General features: G+C 43.3%; 1 protein-coding gene across 12 annotated transcripts in view; it reads right to left on the bottom strand.

The window, feature by feature from the left end:
• AKAP13 (A-kinase anchoring protein 13) overlaps window positions 1-19,464 on the bottom strand; it is a 322,494-nt gene that overhangs the window by 158,750 nt on the left and 144,280 nt on the right. For 10 of the 12 annotated variants that reach the window (XM_044933352.2, XM_044933353.2, XM_044933355.2 and 7 more), the window contains one exon: window positions 18,194-18,377. In XM_044933352.2, the coding sequence (XP_044789287.2) occupies window positions 18,194-18,377 (184 nt within the window). Of the gene's footprint in view, window positions 1-7,228; window positions 7,456-18,009; window positions 18,114-18,193; window positions 18,378-19,464 lie in introns of those variants that run through there. The other 2 variants (XM_044933359.2, XM_044933358.2) reach the window with 2 other exon arrangements.

A 19,464-nucleotide genomic window follows, 5' to 3' on the forward strand; every position in this document is an offset into this window, starting at 1 on the left:
CTGAGCCACCTGGGAAGCCCCAGAATGTATGCATTAAGAATTCATTAAATATTGGATTCTATTTTCTTCCACAAGCAATGGGTATAGCCATAATCACTCCTTTACTGCTAAATTATTCAACAATATATCAAATGTTGAGCTGTGTTTTACATACATCACCTAATTTATTCTTCTAACTACCCTGTGAGGGAAGATTGGCAGATGAGGAAACTAAAACCATAAGAAATTTAATAATGTGCCTAACAGTCAGTTAAGCCAGAATTTGGGCTGACATTCTAAACCATCACATAAAACTATCTCTGCTGCCTAGTTTGCACTGGAAAATGCAGACCAATGAAACAAACTAAATATTTTTTAACATATGGACTTTGAGGGCTAAAGCTTTGGAGAGATGTGAGTTCTGGATTACTACACATTATGGACACAGAGTACAGTGTTTGGTCCATGACTTTTGTGGACATTTTTCTCCGTCGCTTTCACTCTTGAGGGGCAACCTGGGCTCTCTCTTACTCCATGGTTCCATGACTTGTAGAATATCGTGTTCCTCTAATGGCCAAAGTTCTCCATTTTCTAGCTTCACTGCTTTCAAGATCCTAAAAAATATTTTTTAATATCCTACCATGATACTAGTTGTGTATACATCAAGACCTAGTACATCCCCAAGTAAAAAAAAAATAAAGTTTACACTAGATTAACATCTAAGTATTTATTGATGTGATCAAGCTATTGATACTTCATTGTTGATTCTTCTTGATCAGATTTAAGCCACCAACCTAATTCAACAAACTCTCAGGAATTAATTTTCAGATGCAATATTAACTAAAGTCCTTAATCTTAACTGCATTTCAGAATTACCTGGAGAGCTTTTAAAAATCCTAATGTCCAGATCACACCTCACACTAATAAAAAAAGTCTCGAGGAGGCCTTGAGGCATTGATATTTTTAAAGGTTCCCAGGAGACTGTAATGTACAATTAGAGTTCCCATGTGGTTCTAATGTGCAGCTAAGGACACCACATAGGTGTTGATTCATTTAAAAAACAAAAGTATAGCTCAGGCTGGCAAGACATGTTAATATATCCTTTTACTTAATCATACTATTCCCTGGAATTTATCCTACAGAAATAATTTAACAGAGGTAAAAATTTGTAAGTAAAAAAAGAAGTTTACTGCAGCATTCATTAGTTAATTTCTGTTGGTTTTAAGGTTAAAGTTAACATTTCAACATTAAATGGTTTGAATACTCGTGATAAACAAAATACTTTAGAGAGCCTCAAAAATAATTAGAAAGACCAGAGAAATAGGTAGAAGTATCATAAAGTGAAAATATATCAGAATACATAATGGAGTATCAGCTACAACTATTTAAGAAACGCCATGCAATGTGGAAGGTAGTATCTGACAATTAAATAAACCGGATATTTAAGAAACTCCGTGCAATGTAGAAGGGAATATCTGACAATGAAATAAACCTGTCTTCCAGTGGCAGCATTACGAATAATTTTGCTATGTTAACCTCATTGTTTAAAAAAGGCTACTTCTCCCTCCCTGGGATCGTCCTTGCTTCTGGCCTAAGTCACAGGACAGACAGAGGCAGCTCAGTGTACGTGTCACTGAAACCGCTTTAAGGGAACGTGGAGAAGTTAACCATGACACAGAAGTCTCGGCCTGGACTCTGACACAGTCATATTTAATCCGTCCCCAGGACAACAGCAGGCACTTCGAACAGACCCTCCGCTAAGAAGCAACCCAGATGGACTGACCTCTCCTTGCTCAATGCATCCTCTCTTGCTCAGCCCTTTTCTCCCCCAGATGACTTAGGTCAGCTAAGTGAGAGAGATTTCTATTTAAATATGACTTGGGTTGATCCACTGATTGCTCACAGAACTTCTGGTCCTTTGCCTATTCCACAACAGTCACTGGCTTAATACCTACTTACTTCCTTTGTCTGGGCTTCCCTGGTGGCCCAGCTGGTAAACAATCCGCCTGCAGTGCAGGAGACCCTGGTTAGATCCCTGGGTCGGGAAGATCCCCTGGAGAAGGGAATGGCTGTCCACTCTAGTATTCTTGCCTGGAGAATCCCATGGACAAGAAGAGCCTGGCAGGCTACAGTCCATGGGCTTGCAGAGAGTCAGACACAGCTGAGTGACTAAGCACACAGACACATGTCCTTTGCCTCCAAAGCGCCTGATGTTACTTAATGAGAATGAGAAACACAGGCACATGGCAATTGTTTCAAAAGGGAGAACACTGTCACTCTGGCCTAAAATTAAATTCAAAGTCGGAAATGGAAATGCTAACTATTTATTTATTAAACAAATGCAATTTCTAGCATGACAGAAATGCTTACAAAACAGTATTTTTAAGCTGATTTAAAATAACCTATTTTAAACCTACTGATTTAAACAACCTATTCACAATAGAGGGAAAGGAATACACATCCATTTTTTCTGACAAGCATTTGAAACTCAATATGACAGAAAGATTAAGAGCTAAATACGAATCCCAAACTTCAGTGTAACAGTGACCATTAAATCAGCTGACTAACAGGCTTCAAACAGTGAAGATTTCATGATTCTAAAGATAAACTATTTGCCTTACTTATACAAACCAGTAACTTTAATTACGAGTCGGCACTCTGCAAACTAGCTTTTCCAGTTCAGGAAAAAGAAAAACTAATTTTTGTTCATTAATCTGGGCAGGACTCATCTTCAGGCATGAAGTTCATGTGACTTTATAGTATGTTGCTGCTGCTGCTGCTGCTGCTAAGTCGCTTAAGTCGTGTCCGGCTCTGTGCGACCCCATAGATGGCAGCCCACCAGGCTCCGCCATCCCTGGGATTCTCCAGGCAAGAACACGAGTGGGTTGCCATTTCCTTCTCCAGTGCATGAAAGTGAAAAGTCAAAGTGAAGTCGCTCAATCGTGTCCGACTCTCAGCGACCCCATGGACTGCAGCCTACCAGGCTCCTCCATCCATGGGATTTTCCAGGCAAGAGTACTGGAGTTGGGTGACATTGCCTTCTCCGTTACAGTATGTTACGGTCATTTAAAAAAAGAAAATTTAAGAAAGGAATCCATACTTGAGTCTAACAAACTTCTAATGATCTTGTCTATCTTTATAAGTCCCACTGCCCTTATTCAGCACTTTTCATAATTCAATTGATGAAATGGATTAATCTTATTTAGAAGCAATCAGACAAGTAAATGAAGTCAAAATAGACTGGTCACGGCCTACATGTGACATTTTTCCTGGTAACTCTCCTCTACTTTTTTCCCAGAAACTCTGCTACTTACACAGAAACCATAAAACATTAATCCACTCTCCCTGATTTATAGCACTGCAAAATAAGTAGATTAAATGCATCAGGTGAGAACTCAAAACTATTTATGAAGGGTCAGATTTTTTAAAATTTCCTATTCATCACAAAAATTAAAATTCTAAAAATTACTGGTAAAAACAAAACTTATACAAAAAACTTATGCCCAAAGCATTAACAGATTCAACAGATATACAATTATTCTAATTATTGTGTGTGTTCAGCTGCTCAATCATGTCCGACTCGTTTTGATCCCATGGACTGTGGCCCGCCAGGCTCCTCTGCCCTTGGAATTTCCCAGGAAGAACACTGGAATGGGTTCCCATTTCCTCCTCCAGGAGATTTTCCTGACCGAGAGATCGAATCTGCATCTCTTGCATCTCCTGCATTGGAAGGCGGATTTTTTACCACTGTACTACCTGGGAAGCCCATGTCAGATTACTATAAAAGTTTCTAAACACATACTCTCAATGTACTTTATACTGATCTCATCATGGAGCAGGGCAAAGAGCTGGCAGATCAGCCCCAATTCAGGGCCTTCCCCATGCTGAACTGCAGTGATCCCTCCAGTCTGCCAGGACCACACTTCATATTCTTAAAATCTACACACCCTGGGGATTCAGGCCAGTGGCAGCAGAAAGAAACATCATGGCATGTACAGAAACATGGAATGTGGTACCAGCTACAGACCCACTGGACAAATTTCCTTTTCTCCCAAGGAATACTTCACATGGGCCTGGAAACTAACTCAAGGATATTCAAGAGTTTTTTAAAAGTTTAGTCCCAACCAGTGTTTAATAATTATTTTTAGAAAACCAAAAGCATCTAAAAATCTACTTTAACAGGCACGTCACAAAGAGCTTCTTTCACTAATACAATGACATGATTTCCTTTAATAAAATGTGAAATATAGGAAGCTAATCACAGTACATAATAAAAATGGTACAGCTGATTCCTGAACAACTCAGGTTTGAGCTGTATGGGTCTCACATACGTGCGAATATTTTTCAATAAATCCACTGAAGTACTACACAATGTACAGCTGCTTGAAACAGGCTACAGAGCTACAGATACAGACGGCCAGCTATGGGACTTGAGCATTCATGGGCGTTGGTATGAGTGGCAGGTCCTGAGGGACTACCATACACTGAACAGTAGGACTCAGTTTTTCGGAGTTCTTTCGTTATAAATATTTGCAATATTCCAGGTGACAAGGTTGATGTTCTACATGTAGATGGAGAACAAAGTTCAGGTAAACCAACAAGGTTTCACGGGGTTAGGGCTGCCTGAGGGCTAAAACATGATTTAAATATATATATATATATATATATATATATATATATATATATTTTCATTCCAAGCAATCTATTCCTAAGCAATTTAGTATAGTAACTCATGTGGGTTAATGAGCTAAAAGAAAAGCTAAATGCTTCTCTGGATCACCTTTTAAAAAGGTATTGAGAGTATTCTACTGAATACTTGTACCTTAACAGAACTATTTTCATATTAGCACATATTCTCTAAAATGGTCTGCATATAAAAAGATCCCAGAAGATATTTCCAGTATAAATATACAGAGAATTTTACCTTACTCTGTACAACCTTAAAATGAAAATCTATATCCTATTAAATAGGACCAAATTGGGTTATATGTGTAGCAATTACAAAAATACTGTTTCTCTATATATGAGAATGTAGTAAGAGCTATATGAATGCTTGTTTTCAAACATTCTAATACCAAATAAAATGCTTCCAGAAGTCCACTGAAAAGATAACACACAGGTAGTAGTGTTACTGTCCATTGTGTTACAAATGCATTCTACAGGAATTTAGTCTTCTCTGTACTGTTCTTAAGTTCTTATTTCAGGATTATCTTAAAAAACAAAAACAAACAATAAAAACACATACATTTTCAGAAGATGGTCTAGGCTATATATTTTTTCATTTATTCAAACATGCATACTCATGCAGTATCTATTATGTTTCCAGGTGCGAAAAATAATATTGACAAATAAATGAGAGAGCCAAGATTCCTACCATGTTGGAGGTTACAGTGTAGAGGGGTATGATTACAGTTAGAGGTAAGGGCTTTAAGGCAAATAAAACAAGGTGCTTATGGCAGAAAATTCCTTGGAGTGGAGACACTGGCTCTGCAGACAGGTGCCAGAAAATGGTCTGAGAAGATACGGCAACTGATCGGAACCACATGAAAGAGCGAGCATGTGACGCTGCCGGGACAGAATTCATGAGGCCAAGGGTTCAGCAAGCACACAGAACCTGCGAGGTGGCAAGCAGCTGGCCAGCGCGGCTGAGGCCGACGTGGCTGTGCAGGGAAGGTGACGGGAATGAAGGGAACATTACGAAACGAGGTCTGAGGGTTCTATACAGTTCAGATCTCACAGAGCTTTGCCGATCATGCAGGAACGAGAACTGTCTTCCGAGTGGGGTGAGAACACACTGGAAGGAGTAAGCAACCGGGGCGGCGGGGCAGGAGAAAAATCAGTGATACTAGCAGCATGGTTACTTGGTGTTAGCAGCTTTGGTCGTGCCAGACTCTTGGTGACTCCAGAGACCACAGCCCACCAGGCTCCTCAGTCCATGGGATTTCCCAGGCTGGGGCGCGTTGCCATGCCCTCCTCCCGGGGACCTTCCCGACCCAGGGCCCGAACCCCAGTCTCCTCCACTGCAGGGAGAGTCTACTGTCTGAGCCACGAGGGAAGCTAGTAGTGCAGTATGAGGTGAACAGCGCTGACTTCTAACCTCCACAACGGCTCTGACACACAGGCTGCTGTGCTCCCATTTTTCCTGTGAGGACAGTGAGGCTCCAGGAACAACTTGCCCCAGTCCACAGTAAGTGAAAAACCCAGAATCTGTACTAATTCAGATCTCATTCCAAAACTTCTGTACCGCTTTAGACTATCCACAGTGATACTGACCCCCCAACACTGTCCCATCATGAAGTGAAATGAAGCGTTAGTGTCAGTCGTGTCTGACTCTTTGCGACCCTATGGACTGTAGCTCACCAGGCTCTGCTGTCCATGGGATTCTCCAGTCAAGGATACTGGAGAGGGTAACCATTCCTCCTCCAGGGAATCTTCCTCATCCAGGGATGGAACCCAGGTCTCCTGCATTGCAGGTGGATTCTTTACCATCTGAGCCACGAGAAAAGCCCATGTCAAATTATGAGGACACATTCAAATTCTGAAAATTCTAAGTCCACTATAATACTTACCAGAAGCTAGTCGGATGTCGGGTATAGCAGGGGTTTCCTGCATAGCTCAGTGGGTAAAGGATCCTCCTGCAACACAGGAGACCCAGGTTCAATCCCTAGGTTGGGAAGATCCCCTGGAGAAGGAAATGGCAACCTACTCTAGTATTCTTGCCTGGGAAATCCCAAGACAGAGGAGTCTGGCAGGCTACACAGTCTATGTGGTCCTAAGAGGCAGATACAACTTAGCGACTAAATCACCACAGTCGGGTATAGAAGGCTTTCTGTCGAAATTTTTATAATATCCATAACAAGTTTTCAACTGTAGAAAAGCATGGAGAATCCATGGCTGGATCCAAACCTCAAGGTCTGTGTACGTGGTACAACAAAATTCAATAAGCCCAGAATGAACTTCGGCTAATATGCCAGCGTTCCAGCTGTTACACAACAGTCAACCACCAATCAACCTCCACCTTCTCACCCTGTGTGTCGCAACTCAAAAAGAAAGTTCAGTTTGACGCTAACATACATGTAAAACCCTGTAAATCAACTGCAGAGAAAAACATTTTTCCGGTACTAACAACACGAGTCATTTGGGGAGGAAGCTCAAAGATACTTGCTGAGATACAGCAAAAGGCCCCATCAAATGGCAGAATATGAACAAGGAAGGTCAGCAGTGCACCCATTTGGAAGATGATACTCACTCTCGGCTGCCCACGCACCACGAGTACCGCAAGCCCATCCTATTTGGGTCCTGGCTTTAAGAGCAGAGGAGGAACGGCCAGGTCAGGCCTCCTCAAAGGCGTGTTTTGCTGAGTCTACTTCTGACAGGAAGTGCAGCACCTAGTTCCTTATTTGCGAGTTACTGCAATATCTTCCATGAAACCACATCACCCTCACAGTGCCAGACCTCAAGGAGTCCTGCGGCGTCAACCACAGCTCCACGGAGACGGAGCGAGAGAAGACAAGCGCCAGCAGAGGGGAGGAGGAAGGGGGAGGGCAAGCACTGACCCATCTTAAACTGAACAGAAAGCTACTACCTTAGGTGTTAACAACACACCGCTGGACAACTTATGCTTCACACACATGTGCAGATTCTCTAGGAATCTTAGCACTGATATTCCTTCTTTTTTTGACACAATACAGCCACCTGCCCGTAATGACCAGAATGGGAACAGCACAAAAGAAGAAGAGCCAATCATCTGAACAACTACTCTGTATCAGCAATTTGGCACAGATTCTATGCTGCTGAATAATTTAAAACACAAGTTTTATAATGCAATGGTTAGAACATGAGTTGGAAAGTCTGACAGACTTGGTTTGACTCCCTACTCAGACTACCAGCTGTGGGATCTTGGGCTAGTCATGCTTCAATTTCTCAGCAGCTCAATTTCCCTGTCTGTAGAGTGGGAATACTAGGTTTGCTGTGAGATCAAGCGACCTCGACTGTGAAGTGTTACCAGCATAGCATCTGGTTCTCCCACTGTGACACCATGGGACGCCACGGGTGGTGTGACTCTGAGCAAACCAGAAGGCAGTTTCTGAGTATTAGACATTTAAAAGAAAAGGCAGGGAGACCCTGCTTGTGGGGTAACGGTCAGGCAGCCACCCCTAAACCACTCTACCGCTAGAAGAAAACAGGACTCTCGGCTCCCTGCTGTTTCACAAGATAGCATTACAGTTGTGCGGTGAACCTGACCAGGAAAAGATGTGTTAGAAGCTGGGTGGTGGTGCGGAGAGGTGTCACGTTCACATTAAGCTGAGTGCTCGACTCACTGCTGGTGGATCTTCGTTCCTAGCTCTCCAAATAAAGCGACAGGCTGAGTTCCTGAGAACTGCACAGGCATGCTCTCGCTTAATCTCAACAGACCTATGAGATACATGCTGTGACTTCCTATGTTACAGATGAGGAAAACAGGTTCACAGATGACAAACGATACGGATGCATTCAAGTTCTGCTTTGCTATTTTTTAAGGCCAAACAGCTGAACGCCTACCCAACATGCATGTGATTAACGATCAAGTACATAAAGTGCACATCTCCTTATACACTCCTGCTGCAAAAATTCTAATAACCAATTAGAGCATACATGTGTTTACTGTTAAGAGTAAAACGCTATAATAATTTGTGATCGTGAAAACTGTTATGCCACTATGCACTATACAACAGTGTTTCAGATGGTTAAATTAATAGAGACATAGCTTGACAGTTAATATGAATATTAAGAGAGTGCTCTGGCTAGATAACTTTATGAAGATTATCTTACCTTTTCTGAGCCACTACTGTTTACAGAAAGATAAATGATACAAGGAAGAATTATATTCAGTTCAGTTCAGTCGCTCAGTCGTGTCCAACTCTTTGCGACCCCATGAACCACAGCACGCCAGGCCTCCCTGTCCATCACCAACTCCCAGAGTTCACTCAAACTCATGTACATCGAGTCGGTGATGCCATCCAGCCATGTTATCCCCTTCTCCTCCTGCCCCCAACCCTTCCCAGCATCAGGGTCTTTTCTAATGAGTCAACTCTTCGCATGAGGTGGCCAAAGTACTGGAGTTTCAGCCTCAGCATCAGTCCTTCCAATGAACACCCAGGACTGATCTCCTTTAAAATGGACTGGTTGGATCTCCTTGCAGTCCAAGGGACTCTCAAGAGTCTTCTCCAACACCACAGTTCAAAAGCATCAATTCTTCGGCGCTCAGCTTTCTTCACAGTCCAACTCTCACATCCATACATGACCACTGGAAAAACTATAGCCTTGACTAGATGGACCTTTGTTGGCAAAGTAACGTCTCTGCTTTTGAATATGCTATCTAGGTTGGTCATAACTTTCCTTCCAAGGAGTAAGCGTCTTTTAATTTCATGGCTGCAATCACCATTTGCAGTGATTCTGGAGCCCCCCCAAAAAAGTCTGCCACTGTTTCTACTGTTTCCCCATCTATTTCCCATGAAGTGATGGGACCAGATGACATGATCTTCGTTTTCTGAATGTTTAGCTTTAAGCCAACTTTTTCACTCTCCTCTTTCACTTTCATCAAGAGGCTTTTTAGTTCCTCTTCACTTTCTGCCATAAGGGTGGTGTCATCTGCATATCTGAGGTTATTGATATTTCTCCCGGCAATCTTGACTCCAGCTTGTGCTTCTTCCAGCCCAGCGTTTCTCATGATGTACTTTGCATATAAGTTAAATAAGCAGGGTGACATATTCCTTTTCCTATTTGGAACCAGTCTGTTGTTCCATGTCCAGTTCTAACTGTTGCTTCCTGACCTGCATATAGGTTTCTCAAGAGGCAGGTCAGGTGGTCTGGTTTTCCCATCTCTTTCAGAATTATGTTAGGACATATAAAAACTCTAATTCTGATTAATTGTTTGCTAACTTGTTCACAACACCAAATAAACATTCACTAGAATAAATGCTTTAAGTTGCACATCTCTCATTCCATTTAAGCCACGTGCCTTTCAAGGAAGATTCTATTTGTAAATGATTCATGTCTTATAAGAGAAAAAATAAAAGCTGAAAAGTCAACATTGCCATCTCCAAATTTTACAAAGAGTAGACATGCAAAAACCATGTATAGCCACTATGACAAATTATCCTCAATCCAGATATAAATGTATAAAGAAATAACAGGAAAAAATGAGGTACCTCAAATACATTTTGCTAATCAAATATCAAAACAACAGACTTTTATTAAGAATACTTCAAGGACATCACAATACACACCCATGCCTCTGTATCTGCAGGAGTTGGTTCCAAGACCCCCCCACCTATACCTATATCCGGGGATGCTCAAGCCCTTTATAGACGGTGTATAAAGTGTGTATGGACAATAAAACCGTTGAGCAAAACCTTGCCAAAATGACTTTTCTAATGCTAACCAAGTTCAGCAGCTCAAGAACCTTTGAGAATCACTAAATCAAGAATCCTAGGTACAAAATTCCTCTTAGAAAACATGCTCTGGAAGAACTCTCCTGAATTATAATTTTCTAACACCTACCTGTTTAGGGACACTGGTCTGTCAACAGAAAGTGAGTATGCTGTTAAGGAATCAAGAGCAATGCAGATAGAAGGTGGTGATGCTGAGAAATTACTGCTTTTCCACTCTAAGACTCTTAAAACCATTAAACGTTAGTAAACACATAGAATTACTTTTTATACTGTTTCATATTTATTCGTGTACAAGACAACTTCATTCTACACTGGTGATAGTCAGCTTTGGCCAAATACTGATTTTAGCCACATAGGTTTATTCAACATTCCTTATTTTCTTTGCTTAAAAATCATTTCCATTTCTGTTAATAATAAATGCAGGTAAGATGGTCAAGTCATTCTTTGTCTTGGTATGCCTTTAAGGAAATTTCAAAATTCATCAGATGAAACTAATGTGTAATATACTAAAGGTGTGTGCTCCTTAGAGGGTAGAGTGCGCCCGCGGATCCTCATTTCCTCACAAACACCCATCAGGCCCTAAGCTCTGGGTCCACGTTTTCTTCCACCTGGGTCTGTAGTCAAGTCAGAGGTACTTTCAGTGTCACGTGCTGTTGGCCACAGAAACTTTGTCACCACTAATTAAGCTGTGTAAATTCGTAATTCTTTGAAGAAAACCTCTGAGGCATAAATGTTACACCAAGAATAAACACAGGCTGGGACTGTTTGCATGCACACTGCAGCAGGGAAAAGAAGTGCACAGGAGGAGTCACGAGACACGTGGAATGGCTCTGTTGCTCCAACCAACTAGCAGGACCCACTCACCTTCTTAGAAAGACCCAGGCAGTACAAGAGACCATGGGTTTTAGCTCAGATTTCCCATCGGGTTCAAAGTACTGCCCCATTACTTGCCAGCGACAGTGATCACCTGCGACCTGAGGATAACGTGCCCACCCCCAAAGGGTTTGGGAGACGGGAAATATATGAGAATTTACCCAAAATGCCTGACACAAATATAATAAATGGTAACCAGTGTAATTGTTAGATAAATACAAACATTATCCTCAGAAAGTTCATTTTGCAATTTGCCAGCAGGTTGCCAGATAAGGAAATCCTGAGATTAGTAGCTGAATGGCTTTTTAAAAAAGCAAACCGAGAAATGTCAAAATTCTTAAAATGCTTCAGGTTAGAAATTTACCCAAAAAAGGAAGGGGTGTTACTGAAACCAAATCTATGAATCATTAGTTTGGTTAAAAGTCTGACAATGTTACCAAAAACACCTCCTCACAAAATTGTATTAAGAGTTTTAAAACAACCAATACACAAGCTTGTGAATAATGCCAATTTACTAACCACATGGCCTTAGGCAAACTAGCCTTTCTGGGTCTATCTTCTCATCTGTAGAAAAAATACTGATACTACCTGTATTAACTCTATCTTAGACACTTGCTAAGAGGTTTTAAGTAAGAACACAGTGTAAAGCACCAACGCAGCAGGTATTCAACACTCAGTTACTGCTACCAGCCTAGTTTCCACTCAATTCCACCACCTATCTTGACCAAAACACAAAGGAGCCCCAGGAGACACAATGAGAAAAGAGGATGAGGGAATGGATACACGGAGGGAGGGAGGGATGGACAAACATATGGCTGGATAGGACTTGGGCCAGAGAAATGTAAAGTTTAAAAATCGTTTGCTTTGTCCGTCATTTTGAATGTAAGTTTGTGCATCTGTTTCATCCTTTCTCCTCCTAAGCAAAAGCAAAGCCTACACACTTGTTTTGTAGCTGATGGGCTACCAAGGACCCACTTGCCAAGCACTTGAAGAGGACCCTGAAAAGGCAACCACTGTGTTCACAGGACGTCCTGCTCAACAGGACTGCGTCCCGTTGGGAAACGTGTACACTTGAGTGCCGGGTACTCTACCACCTGACCCTGAACTCGGGTTTCAAGAGCAAAGGTGTCAGAAGATGGGTGTGGGTGCCGCACCCCCAGACTCTCAGAGCGGGGTCACCGCTGCGGACACTGCAGCATGAACCACCCGCTGAGGGCCTCGGTCTGCCAGGCCGGGTCTCTGCCCTGCACACGCAGTCGTGCCACCCCTGCCCGGGCACACTGGACTCTGCGCCTGGTGTGTAGCCTCGTGGCGCTGGGCCACTCACTTCACTTCTCTGGCCTCAGTTCCCCCGATTATAAAACGGGGACAACAATACCTACCCTACCCACTCATTAGGCTGTCGGGAGAACTGAAATGCAAAACGGTAGCCTAAGGGTAACCAAAAAATAGATTTAAAACCATATGATGGGAAATATAAACGTTAGGTTATTTTAGTGAGGATCTTGCTCTGCTCGGGAGTGTAGGGGCTGGGACTAAATGGAAAGCTGGTTGTCCCTGAGTGAGTGATGCTCACCCAGCATCCCAGGGGCCCTTCCCAAGTCTCCCTCCTCCTGTCAAATCTGCACTGAGGGAAGTATGGGACCCTGGCAATTCCACACTGCGTGTGTACCAGGAGCTCCACCATTTCTATACAGCCTTGGGCCAGTTACTTCAATTCTCTGAGACTCTATATTTCATCTATAAAACAGATAAAACCTATTTCACAAGGCTGTAATAAGGTTAAAATGAAGTATGACCTGCACTGTACCAACCGTGATTTCTAGGGCACTGCAGGCATTCAACAAATACAGATTTCTTGAACTGATATGGAAAAGGAGGTGAAGTACTGTTAGGACAAATCCTTTCAAACTCATTCTTTGGGCAAATAAAATATTTCAGCACTTTTATGTCAACACTGGGGAGTGGCAATTCCTCAAAGAAATAACTCTTCCTATAAGGGTGATAGCGCTGTAAACGATTCCTTATCCATCTAGCTCCAACAGCCCGGAGGCGCCGACATCACTGTATGTATCAGAGCTACGCTAATCTTTTCAAGTGTTATCTGCTACACTGGGAAATAATTTCAAAGTCTTATCAAACAGCAGTGTTCAAACGCTGCCTGAAAAGACGTCCAACATTTTGGGCATATTTTTCTTAATATATGAAGGAAAGGACAATTAAGGAAGGAAAGGGAAAATAATAAAAGGGTAGATGACATCTATGTCAGCCATGTGCTGTGCCCCACTCCCTGAAACGCTATGCATTCTTTTCTCAAAGCAACTCTCTAAAGACGGTCCCTCTTACTCTTCCCATGCTATAAACAAGGCACTGAGACATCACATGAGTGGATCACCCAACATCACGCAGCTCGCTCTACACAGGCAGACCCTGGACTCAAAACCAGACTGCCCCGCTACAACTCTCCCAACCTCTCTACAGACTGTAATTCACAGACAACTATAATTAACATTACAAAAAGGACAGTGTAGGCAGATTAATCAACGGGAAGGTGAGCTTCACTGATCAGTGAAAATCATTTCCGTGATTTTATGACTACACAGGACACTTTCATCCAGAGTCCCTTTGACTTTAATAAGGCATCTGCACAAATCTCACTTGGTTCTAACAACCTATGGTGTAGACAGATGAGATATTATCCATAAGGGAGGAGAAACATGAGACTCAAGTGGGAGAGTGACTTTTTCTGAGTCACTTGTGCACTAAGTGGGGGAAACACAGATACTAACTTTTTCATCCCTAAGCAATCCCACCATACTAGACTGTCTCTCTTCAAGATGATATATAGTTATAGCCCCTTTATGTGTTCCCAAAAACAACCATAAACTGTGTGATCAATAAACCCTGATTTCTGACACTGTACACGCCCAGCCCTCAGCCATCATTCTAGGAAGTAGATATTACTGAAGCTCAGAGAGGAAAAGTGACTTCATGGGTCCAAACTACCACGGCTAAAAATGGCAGAGCCAAAACACAAACTTAGACTTGACCCCAAAGTTTGCACACTTTGCCTTTACCATGAATTGCCTCTGGGTCTCAGCTCTAATGAGTGACCCAGGTCCTAAGGCTGCTTATTTGTCACTAAATGAACGAGATATCAGGTAGCTCCCAGCTCTAACATTCTCCTGTTAGACGATGCCGATGCAACGCTTCTCTAACGCCGTCATTCCCAAGCATCCTCACCTAAGAGCCTGAAGACCTGGGTTGCCTCCCTGCTCTGCCCATCACTGAGGAACCTTGGGCGGGGTGTGCAACTAGCTCCTCAAAACATGGGAGATGACTGTGCATCCATCTAAAAGAAGTAGGTGCAGATGGGCAGGGTCCTCTTCAAGGAGTAAGATTTCTCAGGCAAAACTGGTTAACATTTTATTTAAGGTGAATTTTCAGATTCAAATGCATCCATATTCACAATGTAGATCAAAATATGAAGACGTGTGCTTAATTGTGTCCCACTCTTGTGACCTCATGGACCATAGCCCACCAGGCTCCTCTGTCCATGGAGTTTTCTAGCCAAGAATACTGCAGTGGGGTGCCATTTCCTATTCCAGGGGATCTTCCCAACCCAGGGACTGAACCCACATCTCCTGTATCTCCTGCATTGGCCAGCGGATTCTTCACAACCAAGCCACCAGAGAAGCCCTAGTCAAAATAAAAACTAAAGCAAAAGAGCTCTAAGTCAACAAAAGTTCTCTCTTCCCTGTCACTTAACAAAGTGAAAATTAATAGCTACAGGTTACAGAAAAGGGGAACTCCCCAAAATGTCCTAAACAGAGGTTCCCTATAGACATGAGTCTTACTTAAGAGAAAGCTTTTAACCCGAAGCACATTTCACATAGCAATGACTCAGTCATTCAAAACAGACTATGGAAATAAGCCTTAGGGACACAAACGCAGAAAGAACTTGGACCCAAATCGGCACAGCACCTTTCAGTTCCCCGCTCAAAACACTCGGTATAAGCAGCAAAGAATCAAAACAACAGATTTCTCTTGGGAGAGGTATAAAGGGACTGAAATAAACATGATGTTTCAGCTAAGGCTAAACTGTAAACAGTTACAATTAATGTAAAATGGATACAAACGATACTTCAACTTCATATTAACTGAATGGGAGGGTAAGAGACAGGCCTAAGTGAGAATTTACAATTTGAAAGGGAGAAGGAGTAAGCATACCCAAGTCTAAAGATTTTAGTGAACTACTAAGAAAGATAACTATCACACAGCACAGCAATTCTTAACTTCCCACAAATCTCACTGTGAATTTCACAAATGAACTCTTTATTCAGAAACACACATGCATAAATTTCTGTTAATTTCAAAGGCTGTGGATCCCAGGAAGTCTCCTCTTGGGTTCTCCGAATCTTAGCGGGGAGCCCGGCCACTCTGGCCAGCTTCCCAGGAGATGCAGCTTCTGTTTCTGGCTCGACCACCTTGTCACTCTCATCCCCGCACTCTGCCACTCTGGATCTCAGCTTCCTCATCTGCTAAAGATGATCTCATCTCTCCTGACTCTTTATGCTGGGAATTCTAGAAGAGTCTAATGACATCACAGGAAGAGTGAGGGATGTAGTAAAATCACCTCCTGATCATTTCTTAAATTGCTAACTATGACTCTTGAGACTCTTGAGAGTCCCTTGGACTGCAAGGAGATCCAAACCAGTCCATCCTCAAGGAAATCAACCCTGAATACTCATTGGAAGGACAGATGCTGAAGCTAAAGCTCCAATACTTTGGCCACCTGAGGTGAAGAGCCGACTCATTGAAAAGACCCTGATGCTCAGAAAGACTGAAGGTGGCAGGAGAAGGGGATGACAGAGAATGAGATGGTTGGATGGCATCACTGACTCAATGGACATGAATTTGAGCAAACTCTGGGAGATAGTGAAGGACAGGGAAGCCTGGTGTGCTACAGTCCATGGGTTGCAAAGAGTGGGACATGACTTAGCGACTGAACAACAATTAGGACTTGGCACTTTTTCTAGGCTGCAGAACAGTAACAGCCAGAAGAATCTCAGTCCAGAGCTAGATCTGTGACAGGGTGCCCCTATGGCCCTGCTGTAGCCCTACTGTACTGCCCTACTGTGAGCGAGACTTCTCAAGCTGGCTTTCCTTTACCTACTCCCTTTCGAAAGGAGCAAAGCGGCTGTCTCACATGTAACAGAGGTGGCAGTATAAAGCAAAGCAAAGTCTCTCCTCCAAAAACACATACTCTAGTTTCCTTAAAGCTGTGCTGCAAGAATGGTCTTGTGACATCCTCTCCCGGCATATAAAGAAGCTGTTGTAATCATTCTATTTCCCCATCTGGATGGCAATCCGTAACCAACTCTGCTTCCCAGCAAAACCTCTGTGCTCTAAGACTGAATCTGGAGAAAACTGCACTTGAACTTCACAGCAGTAATATGGAGTTGATGGGACGAGGCTTGTCTTCTGGAGGCCGTGAGGCAGACAAGCAGAAGGAATCCAGTCACAGCCAGATGGGAAGTGCGAGGGAACGGAACGCATTGCCCTCTGGAATAGTGTCCCGGGAGAGCTCAAATATCCACAGCTCATCTGACGTGAGGTGTGCCCCCTCCCGCTGTCACTGGATTGGAGGCACCCATCAGAAAGCTTTCCGCAAGGAACCTCCTGTTTGGAGTGACTGGGGACGTTATAACCATGGGGCAGGTAACGAAAAACAAACAACCCCCCACCCCCATTTGTATAACAGGAAGTTACATTACATTGAGATCTCTTCTGGGCCCTTCCAGACTACCCCCCACCACATACACACACAGTTTAGTAAAAAATAAAAGGCAACTAAATCGAATCTAACATGGGTAAAATACCTGAGAAATTGCAAAGACTGACTTAATTTACAAGGGTCCCTCGATTGCTAAAGAACACAGATCCAATGGGATTGATTCTTGCTCATGTGGTGGAAAAGATGGTGATGATCATAAAGCAGTAAAGAATACACTAAATAAGAGAAATTATAGTTGACATTTTCTGTCTTTTATAAATACTCCGAAGAAAAGTACTGGCTGGGGAGAATGGATACATGCATATGGATGGCTGAGTCCCTTCACTGTTCATCTGAAACTATCACAACTGTTTTTGTGGATATCCCAATACCAAATAAGAAGTTAAAAAAAAAAAAGTGTTGGCTGTCCTAATGCATTTATTTTTCTATTTACTCAAGAAAAAAGGAAGACGAACTCTTTGAATGTTTTGACGAACGGCCTTCCTTCCAAGCACTCTCTGAAGAGTCAGAATGTGTAACAACTGGACCCACAAACACACAGGCAGGATTTCCGACAGCACGTTTCCAGGACAACTCGGTTGCTTTTTACTGCTCCTTGTATGAAGAGACCACTGCTCTCCATTTTATTTATAGAAATTACATTCAAACCAAAACGCAGTGGTTCAGCATACTTTCTATATGCAATTATTACAAGTATTTGCTTTGAGTTAACTCTTTCAAGAATTAAAGACATATCGGGGGAAAAAAATATAAGGCCCAGAAAGTCTGTTCCCTCTTGGACTAAGCTGGGGAAACTGGATGCCCTGGATCACAGAGTGCTACCCCTACAGACCAGACTTATTCTGAGTTTTCAGTAAAATTTAAGAGGCAAGAAACAGTGAGGGCAGAGAAAGCTGAGGAAAGGCAAGAAAAGGGAAGGTGACTTACGTGTGTTCCTCTCAGACAATGAAGTGCTGAGCAGGAGCAAGCTTACCGACCTCCAGCGAAAGGCAAGGCACAGAGCTGAGGGTTTACTTCCCAGCTAAGGCTGGAGATGCCACGTGGGCGGGGTTACTGTGAATCCGGGGGTGGGGCCGGCCCAGAAGGAGGAAATGGGAGAAGGCGCACTTACTCGGTCAGGAGCCTGTGCAGCTTGTGATAACCCCGCTCCAAGGCCAGGCTCACGGGTGTCGCTCCTTCCTGGTTGTGGATGCTCAGAGCTCCGCGGCCACCTGGCTTCTGCAGCAGGAACCATGTCAACCTCAGCAGCCCCAGCCGCACGGCGAAATGCATCAACGTCTCTCGGGGGCCACCATCTGCAGACAGCGGACAAGACGAAGATCAGGGAGGAGAACATGAAAACCCAGAGCAAAAGAAGAAAAGGATGGTTCAGGTCAACGCCACTGCCTCCAAGCCCCTGACAGCATACCATTAAGCCTCAACATATAGCATGAACAATTTTACCGTGGCAGAGTAGAATCATCTCTCAAAGACAAAACAAAGCTAGAAAAAAGGATGAGAGGCCAAATCTCCTATAGGAGACAGTCCTACAAAAGAGGAACCATTTCTATATTCTGATTTAATGCAGACGTTAAGGGTGACTGCACACATACTGGGAGGGGAGGGAGGGAGGAAGACAGACAGACAGACAGAAAAAATTTAAGAAGTGAATGCAGCCTCGCTACATGGGGATCAGGATCCAAGGGGAATAGCTGTTGGGGCTTAGATGGGTGTATCAAAAAATATAATTACTTAAAAAAAAATATATCACCCAGAGAGGAGTTGGCTAGTTAAACACTAAAAACAGGTTCTGCTTGTTAAGTACACACAGGTCTTTTTATTCTCCCACATGAAGGGCAAATCAAATTGCTGGCAGTGGCAGCTTTTTTTGTTGTTTGTTTAAGAAAGAAATGCATCTTCTGGCATAATAAGAAAGACCAATTCCAAGAGGATAGGCTAACAATCTCAGAAGGAAAACTACGTGCCTGTTTCACCTGAAGCCAAGGCCCCGTCTTGGTACAGAGTCACTCTGAAAGTGGCAGAGGGAGGAAGGGCTTTGGAGTCAGACAAACCTGGGTTCCCATTTGGCATTTACTGTCCGTGTGAGTGGACACAACCCGTTTCAGCTCTCGGAGCTCTCCTCCCTGCCTCCCTGGAGTGGGGTGCCACCACCTCTGCTCCCACGGCCGCAGTAACAGCTCAGAGGGGTGGGCGAGACGCTTGTCAGGTGAAGGCTGTGGCGGGTGTTCAGTGAATGTTGCGTTCCTGCCCTTCCCCGCTCTCTGCTCTGTCCCTCCTGACCTCCAATCACAATCCAGGTTCGCTGGCAACACTCTCTGCACCTCGTCCGACTTGGAATGATGAGGCTGGGCTTACCTGACCCCAGGGAGTACCACTCAGAAT

Source organism: Bubalus bubalis, chromosome 20 (assembly GCF_019923935.1).
Source record: "Bubalus bubalis isolate 160015118507 breed Murrah chromosome 20, NDDB_SH_1, whole genome shotgun sequence".
NCBI classification, from domain to species: domain Eukaryota; kingdom Metazoa; phylum Chordata; class Mammalia; order Artiodactyla; family Bovidae; genus Bubalus; species Bubalus bubalis.